Here is a 9,640-nt window from a genome sequence, read left to right on the forward strand (position 1 = left end):
TTAAGAGCGGAGGGCGCCGGGGAGCGGAGCGGAGAGGAGCGGAGGTGAGGGCGGCGCGGTGCGCACGGGGTCCCCGGGCTGGGGGGAGAAGAGCCTTGAAGGGGAATGAAAAAGGGAAAAGGAAGGAGAAGGGGAAGGGGAAGGGGAAGGGGAAAAGGGAAGGGACCCCCCCGGAAGGCTGGAGGTGTCCCCGCACCGGGAGCGGTGACCTTGGCGGAGCGGAGCGCGCAGGATGAGCGCCGGGATGCGCGCAGGGCAGCGGGCAGCTGAAGGGCGGCTGCCGGCCCCCGGACTTGTTGCAGGGAGCGATTTTGCAGCTGCTGCTGCTGCAGCCAGCTTGGGGAAAACGAGTCAGGGGGTCCCAGAGGAGGAGGTTGGAGGGGTCTGGAGGTGGAGGTGCTGCCGAGCTGCGGTGCAGCGCTCGTTGCGCGCCGCTTTCCACCCCGTGGCTCTCCAGGAGCTGCTGCGCGCTGCCGGCCCCCCCGGTGGGATGCAGCGGTGCCAGAGGGCAGGAGGGTGCCAGGCGTTAAGAGCCCCTGCTTTGCTTCACCAGCACGGCCGGCACTCTGTGGGCTGTGTATTTACAGGTGCTTGAGGGATTTGGGTGTTTCGTTCTTTGGCGCTTGGGTGTTGTGAGCGTGGCCGTGCTACGAGAGAGGCTCTGCGAGTCCCTGGAGTGAGTCCTGCACAGAGCTCAGGTGCTGCTTGGTGGGCAGCAACAGGGTGAAAGGGTGCCTGCAGAATACGTGCGTGGTCACCCAGTGCCAGGAGCGTGGCCAGGACACACGACCGCACACAACCCGGTGAACGGCACCGAGACGTGGGTGCTGTAGCCATGCTGTAGGAAAAGCCATCCATGGCCCCGTGGTGCGTTCTGCCAGGCCCGCTTGTACCGAGCTTTCCCACGTGTGTGGGTAGCAGTCGTGCTCCCTGAGCCCCGCCACGCTCCAGGCGTGGAGCTGAGTGTGGGAGCGTTCCCCAAACAGGCACCCAGCAGGAGAAGCCCCGCTCGCTTCTCCGCTCAGGCGTGGGTACCCGGCACGTGCCTTCGAGTCAGATCTCAAGGAGACCTCCTCCTCGCTGCTCACCTGGGCCATCTGGTTAAATGTGATTCAACCCAGCTTTTGGGGACAGTCAGCACAGCGGCGTGTTGCAACGTTGAAGAGCCTTGTCGTGCCCTGCTGCCTGACCGAGCAGGAGCACTGCTTGTCCCCTCCGCTCCAAAAATCCACGGTGGTCTTGCTGTGTCCCACATTTAAGGGCTTTTCTGCTGTATCAGTAGTTAGCTGCCTTCAAACCTGTCTCCTCCTTGGGATGAAGTGGCCTGCCAAGGGAGTTGTTCCTTATCAGATCTGTGGGATTAAATAGGTTTCTGAAAAATGCAGATCTCCCTTTTCATTTCATATCTGTCTCAGTGTCTCACTTCGTTTTTCTTTTCACCTTCCAGGCTGATAACCAGCGTGGTGCAACACTGCTTCCTTTCCCTCCTTAGTGCTCAAGGGATATGTGCTTGCACAAGAGTTCGGTGCCTGTTTTCCCCTAGTCCCTGCCATGAGCATGACAGTGTTCACCTGCTCGTATTACCTATAGCACAAGAGCAGCTATTATTTCCAGCTGCTTCTGGAATGACTCAGAGAACCAAAGAAGTCCAAATAAAATAAGAAATGCATTTGAAAGTAAAAGTTTGCAGAACCCAAAGCATCTTGGCTGTTCTGCGAAGCGCGTAATGCGTGTTCACTGCCTTCTGAGCTCCCAAGCCTTTTAAGCTCCCTTGAAGGATCTCTAGCCAGTGGACCAGATGTTAAAAATCTTGTGGGAACTTAGGTCTGCCCTCTAGAGCAAGGCCAAAACCCCTATAAGATACCTCATACAAAAGATAGTTCTTTAGAGCTCTACATTTTGAAGTATTTGCAATTTAGACCCGGTGCTGGCCTCTTGTCACAGATTTTGGGGGCTCGTTGGGAATCAGCTCTGTTCAAAAACATGTTAATAAACTGTGTTAATGTGAATAAACTTACACAGAAAACTCAGGGAGGAGTTGTGCTGAGGTTTCAGCTTGCTGATGTGTTTCCCTCCCAGCAGTGCCCATCGCCAGAGACCAGCTCGGCTCCGAGGTGCGGGTCCTGGCACCGCGGGAGGACGAGAGCCCGGAGCATGCTCAGCCCAGAGAAAGCTGGAAAGGAAGGGGCTTGTAAATCGTAAGTACGAGCTAGCTGTGCAGGAGGGTGTCTGCAGGAGCTTCAGAAGGGGGAAGAACAGAAAATTCTTTGAGAATTGAGTCTTTGAGAACTTAACCTGGCCTGGAGATAGCTATTGGCAGGAGCCAGGATGGAGCTGTCCCGAGTCTGCTTTTGTCGCAGAGAGGGGCTTCATCTTCCTCCTCCCTGCCCGACTGCAGAGATCGGCCTGCAAAGCTGCATTTTGGAAATTACCGAGGTGTACTGCCACCGGGTACAGAGAGATGCTGGTGGGAATCCACAGCTTCCAGCTGCAGGTGTGTCTGTGCACTGGTAGGCACGGCCACGGCTGGGTGCCAAGTGGCTACTGCTTCGCTGCCTTGTTGGAAGCTGCCAAAGGTAAAACGAAGCCTTCTCTGCCAAGGGATGGATGGTGGGTTCCTACGTCTTGTGCACGTTGCAGGTGCTGAAGCAGAAACGGGGCTGAAAGCGCCATTGCCACTGTTTCCACTCCCGCAGTATTTTCCCATTCCTGGAAGATGATTTTTTTCCAAGAAAGGCCCGAGGTGCCGTTGGAGCACGTCCACCAGCATGCACACAGCTGAGTCACGGGCAGCAGGAAAACATTGCCCAGCCTCGGCTTCATTCATTCTGCCTGAGTGGTGGCCAGAAAGGGACCTGCGTGGGGTCTGCCAGCGCCGCTCCTGCAGCACAGCAGCCGGCAGCAGTGCGTGGCCAAGCGTGCGCCGAGGTGCTGATGCAGGAGGACGAGTGCTGAGGAAGAGATCCCAGAAATAGCCTCAAAGCTGCTGTGTTTTCTCTCCAGAACTTGAGGAGGGGAGGGTATTGATTAAGGTCTACACGTAAAGGTGCTGTTAATGGTGCATAACTGTGCATAACGGGAGCCGTGCAGGGGTTAGTGCTGTTCCTTTCACTGACATTCTCCACCTGGCATTACCTCCCTGGGAAAAACAAGCTTTAGGGTGCATTTAAACACCCACGTGTAAGTACTCCAGGGTTCGGCTTGCCCACAGGGAGCAGGCAGCTTTCCAGGCCAGGCTGCATACAGGGAACCAGAGCAGCACAGATGCAATAGGGACGCACAGACGAGACGGTGTCCCCAGGCAATGCTGGCATTTGGCTTTTCCATGCACTTTTAACTGCTGCCTCATCTAAATTTCCTCCCGACTTCTTCCTGATTACTGGTCCACTGGACCTGTGTTTCATTCATTATGCACTGCGTGGTGCTCTCCGGATAAAACGCATCAAAGCAGATGCACGTGGGACTGGGACTGCGCATCCCTTTCTCCTTCTACTTGCCTTTTCAGGAACGTCAGCCCACATAAAATCAATGGGGTCATCCCAGAGCCATGTCAGCATGAGGGGGGCCTTGGAAAAGCCAGGAGGGGCTGTCTGAGTACCAGCAGGGCAAGAAAGAACTGCCACAGTGGGCTTACAGATGGCACCAGTTACAGACAAATAATTTGCAGGCTGGATATTGATTTCAGTTTCCATGGGGCATGGCTACCCATCCTTCTAATAGCAGAAATTAGACAACGTACCTAATTATTGCAGTTTGCCTTGTCGGATTTGCCACCTGAAGCGTGCGTGCTGTGGGTGTCCTGCACCTGAGGCCAAATACAAGCCTCGGGGCCCATGGCAGGATTTTTCTGAAGCTTCATCACGGATGCAGTCCCTCAGGAGTCTGCAAAACTGACCACGTCTTGCTCCTGTGCTGTCACAGCAATTATTTAGCGTAAATCAATGTTCAGCCAGCTAAATATTTGCAATATTTGGGATTGATTTTTTTGTTTGGTCGGTTTTCCTTCCTACTTAGTTCATAACACTTGGCTGTGTTTTACAGTGATGGTGGGGCTACCCACAGCTCCAGCCTTTTGCTTTCCCCAACTCCAAAGCTGTCTGGAGCAGACTATATGTTGGAAACCCTTTTTCTCTGTGTGTGTAGCCAGCCAGACTCTCCCGGTGAGGGTGAAGGCATTTGTCAAGCATTCTTTGGAAACCAGTCTGTCCCAGTTCCCCTGCAAGAATGTTTGTTTCCTTCCACAGGAATTTCCCAGTGTGTGCACCTGGGCAGGTGCCCTTCGGCCACCAGCTGGGGACTGGTGTGAGCGGAGGGCCCAAACTGTTGTCACCCAGAGCAGAAATGCTACAGCAAAATCCTTATTGCTGGCATCTTTAGGTCATACCCCCAAACACCACCTGTAGCACTGTGAACTACAGCTGGAGTTGGGTTTTTTCCTTTTTTTTCTTCTTTGTTGAGATTAGGCATGCTTCTAAAGGAAATCTGGAATTTTTTGGGGGGTGATGATTTATCTTTCCGAGCACTCTAATCAGAGACGTGTCAACAAGCAAGAAAATCAGGTTGCCGCTTAAGCCAATAAAAGCTGCCTTACAGGTTTCTCTTCTTGCTTTTTTCCTTGGAGGTGAAATTGCTGAAAATAACTGGATTCTTGCTCAATGGCTCAGGAGCCGAATTCTATTCATTTCATCCAGAGCTGGCTGTAACAGCCCTGTGCCCTCTAAACAGGAAGGCATTTCCACAGCACAACTGGATGCTTAAATTCAAATTTGTAGGCAAATGATTGCTAATTTGGAGTTGCCTAACAGGGAGTTATCTCCTCCCGTTACGGTGTAGAGCAAACTGAGAGACAAGTAGCACAGCACCCCGGCCGCTTGGAACTCCAGCTGACTGCAGCATTGATGTGAGAAAATCCACTAACGCTTAAAAAATGTAAGCAGAAGCCCTCTTAATGAAGAGTTTTTAGCCTCAGAAGTTTGCCGAGCCACTCCTGGTGAGCCGGGAGGTGCGGCCCCGAGCTGATGCGGAGGGAATAGGGTCAGGAAAGGCAGCTGTAACACAGGGTTTCTGTATCTCATTGCCTAAGCAGCTGCTTAAGGAGGGCTTTTTTTTCCTTCCCATCTACGTTTTCCTTCTATAAATTATGCATGGAGAACTGCATTGTCCCGAGACACCCCTGGTGCTTGCTGCTGCGGGATGCTGGAAGAGCCCAACCTCAGGCTGGGTGTTGTCACTGGGGTTCGGTGACAGAGCCGGGCTGAAACGCTGTCCCCGGGCTGGAGAAACCATAAAGATGCCTCCAGAATAACTCAGGAAGCCTGCTCCTTATTTACTTCGTCCCTCTTCACGTATCCCTCCAAAAGGGCAGCGTCTAGCAAGCGACAGCACCACACCCGCAGCCCGGGCTGCTCTGGGGTCGGCGCAATCAGCCTGGAGACTTTTTGTTGTTATCCTGGGCTTTTCCTTCTGCTGGTGAAGGCAGAAAGCTGCTCGAGCCCCTCTTCTCTGCCCCCAAACCCCCCTGCTGCCCCCCGCTAACCTGGCGGGGCGAAGCGGGCACGGCAGGCGCTCCTGCCCCGCGGCTCCTCCTTGGCCAGGCTCCCCAGCTATTTACCCAAGCAAGGAATGAGTTTGAGCAGCACGGGTATGACCCCAGCGCAAACACCGCGATCCTAGATAGCACAAGAGGGCTCTTATCGGTCTGCTCCCGGTTCTATAGGCAAGGGCTTAACCTCTTCATTGAAAAACGCTGCTCTTTTCGCAGGCGGTATAAATAGAGACACTTTTGGCTCCCGGTGAGTCACAGTTTGCCAGCTGTGTCATTTTTATTACAGGCTTTGCAATATTTACAAGGCTTTAAGGCCTCTCCCGAGTTCTGCCTGAAAACCATTTATCTGCAGGGAATCGTCTTCCATTCAGGCCAGGCCAGAAGCCCGTGGCAGACCTTTCTCCCCAGCCTGCGCCCTCGCAGCTGAGGCTTTTCACAGCACAGATATTTGTGGGAGTTAAAAAGGAAGGGCCGTGCCCTCCTGAAGGATTGCGGGATCTCAGTCGGGGAGATGTAGTCTGGGAGAAAAGGGGAAGAAGGAAGGGAAAGGAAGGAAAGGGACTGCTTTGGGAGAAGGAGGGGAAAAAGATTGGTTAGGGCTGGAGGACACCGAAGAAGAGGGGCGGGTGGAAAGTAAAGGCTGGACAGGGCAAGGGCAGAAACTTCTCCGTGTGGAAATCTGCTAAGGCAAACCAGCCTCCCCCCTCTCCGGGCACAGCGTTTGCTGCGTTCCTGCACTTGTTGCCAGCAGAGAGGTCGTGTTCGTGGGGGTGTCGAGAGCTGAGGAGCAAGCGGGGAGCAGATGGAGGAGGGCTGGATAGGAAGCCAAGGGGGGAGAGAAACGCCGGGAGAGGAGCCAGCGGATGGGGGAAGGAGGCAGCCAAGGCAGGAAGCTCCCCAGTCGGCACCGTTGGGAAGGCAAGTGGGGAGCCAGAGCAAGCCGAAAGGCTGCCAGCTCAGGTGAGCCTGTGCTTGCTGCCCTCCCAGAGAAAGGGGGCAAAAAAAATCTGTCGTACAGCCTCTCCGCGAGGTGAGCTGAGTGCCAGGATGAAGCTGAGCAGTCAAGGTGCTGCACGCAGCAGTGCATCTGCTGGGGCAGGTGGTGCCCAGAGGTAACCAGAGGGAAGCTGCTGCAAAACAAACGTGGTTTGGGGGTTTTTGTAATTTGTCTTCCCTTTGGTAAATACCCACATAGTGCCTTACTGCAGAGAGAATACACCAGACAGCCCCTACCAGCAGCAAATGGCTGAACACCGTAATTTATTTGGCCTATGCCAGTGGTCCATCATTACTGCAATCACAGGCAGCAAATTTCCCAGTGTTAGCTTAGTATTTATGGCCCTGAGGGACAGAAACCTCCCATTGCCTCAAGCTCTCTAAGAGTGGAAGGCAAAACCCATTTCCTAGTTAATACTTGCTCAGCCGTTCTCCTTTGTGTGTGGAGATGGGAACAACGAAAGCATAGAGCTGTTACCTGAGAGGAAATTCCTTCCTAGATGTGTAAATTCCACTAAACACTCTTCTAATCTGTAATGTATCTTACTGCCTTGGAAAGAGCTGAAAAAACTTCTTATGCTCTTTGAGATTACTTTTTCCCCTCCTTCCTAGCTTGTCTTCATCCGCAACAACTGCAGAGCACTACCAAATGGTTATCAGAAGTAAGCAGATTTTACAGAGCTGCCCTTTTCATTTCATCCTTCGTCCGGAGCGTGAGAGTGCCATCCACAGGGATGCAAGCTGGCCCAAAGCCTTCCCTTTTTAAATGCATATTACCCTGACTTCCACGTGAACCCTGCGCCTTTACAAGCTAATGGGGTTTTAATTCTTACGTAGAATGAATAGCCAAACATACTCCTAAGTGGAATGCCAGAAGCCAGAGCCCAACTGATACAACTTTAATAACTGCAGGCAGCAGTTCCAGAGCTAAAGGTTGGTTGCCTCCAGAGCAGTAGAAGCTGTCGGTGGTACCGATGCCTTGTTTCCTTTCAAACTTTATTTTATGTAACAATTACACATGGAATTGGACTTGAAATATGGCCACACCACCAGTTTTTATTTCCAGGTCCTTCTTTCCACTGCGGGTGCAATCTAGACTTCTCTGTCGTTACAGGTCATCTTCTCAGGGCCACTGGAAGCTGAAGATGGATATTAAGCACGTGAAGGACTATATCTACTGGCTGTACTACCAGTACCTGCTGATCACCTGCAGCTACGTGCTGGAGCCCTGGGAGCAGTCCATGTTCCACACCATCACCGTGACTGTTTTCGCTATGGTGGTGTACACTGCCTACGTCTTCGTCCCCATCCACGTCCGCCTGGCTTTTGAGTTCTTCTCCCAGATATTTGGAGGCCAGCCCGACAGCACGGTGAACATCGTGAACTGAACTTGTCTGAGTAGTGATTAGCAGCGTGTGAAATGCGATGGCTTCTATGATTCTGTGTATTTATTCTGAAGAAGTTTTGCAGTTGTGAAAATCCTACTCAATCTTACACAATATGGCTTGCTTAATTACCATAGCTGACAACCAGAATAATGCACTGACTGCTGGCTGCACGGTCCCAGCTGAATTAAACACAGGCCTGCTTTTGTTGTGCGATACTGGAACACGTCATCTGGAATGCAACACTTACCTAGTATTAAACCAGCTCACTCTAAGCAAAATATTCATGTACAATGAGGAGTCCCCTGCTTTCAAGACCATCTTCTAGTCTCTAACATCTCCAGGACTTTCTCTGTTGTAACAGAAGGCAGGCAGGCAGGACTGCATGGTTTTCACCTGTATGGCTTTATACACCTCCAGCACCCCAACTGACTCGTGCTGGCATCCAGGGAGCAGCAAAGGCTGCTTGTGATGGCTGTGAGGAAGAGCATTGTGCTGCTTTTACAGAAAGAAGTTCTGCCAACAGAGTGCTGGGGCAAAATAAGTTGTGCTGAGAGGATGTAAGATGAGTAAAACAGAGCGTGATCTGAGTGCTAATATCTGGTTTTTGACTTCTGTTTTTTAATGGGTGGGAGAGGAAATTAGAAGAGAGTAACTTGAATCCAACTTTTTGTGTGCAGGTTGCTGCATCTGTTTAGATGGTCTAAGATAGTAAAAAGAAAAACAGGTTATAGGTAATCTTGCAGTTTACTGAAAAGGACAGAAAGAAACGGAATTGTGTCTGTGTCACTGCACTCCTGTCACCTTCGAGAAAATCCGAGACATCTTTTCTTTCTGCTCCCATTCACTAAGGCAAGCAAAGTGCATGCTGCACCAGGGGAAGATGATCCAGTAAATAGAGTGGAAGTAACATTTTAACAACTGCAGGGAAGTCTGAGTGCTTAAAGACATCCCCTTTATAAAGAAGAAATGAGATGTATTTTAATTGCCTGTGGGAAGTTTCTCAAACAATGGAAGGTTTGTTGCTTTTTCACTCTACATCCAAATCAAATACCAATGCCAAATCACATGAATTACACAGTGCATGTATCTAACAGCTGATGCTGCTGTTATTAAAATGAGAGGTGTAAAATGTAAATAGCTTTCAAATGATGTTTGCACACTTACAGGATTAAAATATATATATTTTTTTCAAGCTGCAGTGCTTAAAAGAACGATGCCTTCCTACATTTGTTTGGAAACGAAGACATGTTTTGAAGGTTGAACAGATCTGAACATGTATATGCAGTTTTTCCGAAAACAATAAAATTTTATTCTTTGGAAACAATACTTCAGTGCATGACTTTTATCTCTTGTTTTCTCTTTACTCGTAGGCACCGTGATGCAAATCCAGGTTGGTATTATAGCAAACAGATCATTTTGTTGCAGGTGTTTTGGGGTGAGGTTTCAGAGCTCCTTAAATATATCTGTGTGTGGACTGCAATGGTCACCCTCATTAGTGCTCCAGCCTGAGGCAAAGAAGTTGCTGAGTACCTCAGCCTTCTCCGTGTCTGTTGTTACCAGTTCCCCCTTCTTATCCATCAGAGGGGGTACAGTCTCCTTGGCCTTTCTTTTCTGAGCGATGTATGTCTAGAATTCCTTCTTGTTGTGTTTTGTATCCCTTGCCAAGCTCAGTTCCAGGGGATCTCATCCCCCAGGTCTTTAAATAGCTGGA

The 9,640-nt window shown here is 51.0% G+C and overlaps 1 protein-coding gene across 2 annotated transcripts; it reads left to right on the plus strand.

Annotated features, from left to right (window-relative positions):
• Positions 1-9,212, plus strand: SPTSSB (serine palmitoyltransferase small subunit B). 2 transcript variants are annotated; one of them, XM_082766907.1, is made up of 3 exons: positions 1-44; positions 2,080-2,198; positions 7,656-9,212. In XM_082766907.1, the coding sequence occupies exons 2-3, from the start codon at positions 2,155-2,157 to the stop codon at positions 7,927-7,929; spliced, it is 318 nt and encodes a 105-aa protein (XP_082623033.1). In that variant the 5' UTR covers positions 1-44; positions 2,080-2,154; the 3' UTR covers positions 7,930-9,212. The 2 variants fall into 2 exon arrangements, with proteins under 2 accessions (XP_082623033.1, XP_082623034.1); XM_082766908.1 differs by lacking the exon at positions 1-44 and adding an exon at positions 7,379-7,474 and having other exon boundaries at positions 2,156-2,198.
• Positions 9,213-9,640: the final 428 nt, after the last annotated feature.

This window comes from Aythya marila (genome assembly GCF_965140915.1).
Source record: "Aythya marila genome assembly, chromosome: 9".
Taxonomy (NCBI): domain Eukaryota; kingdom Metazoa; phylum Chordata; class Aves; order Anseriformes; family Anatidae; genus Aythya; species Aythya marila.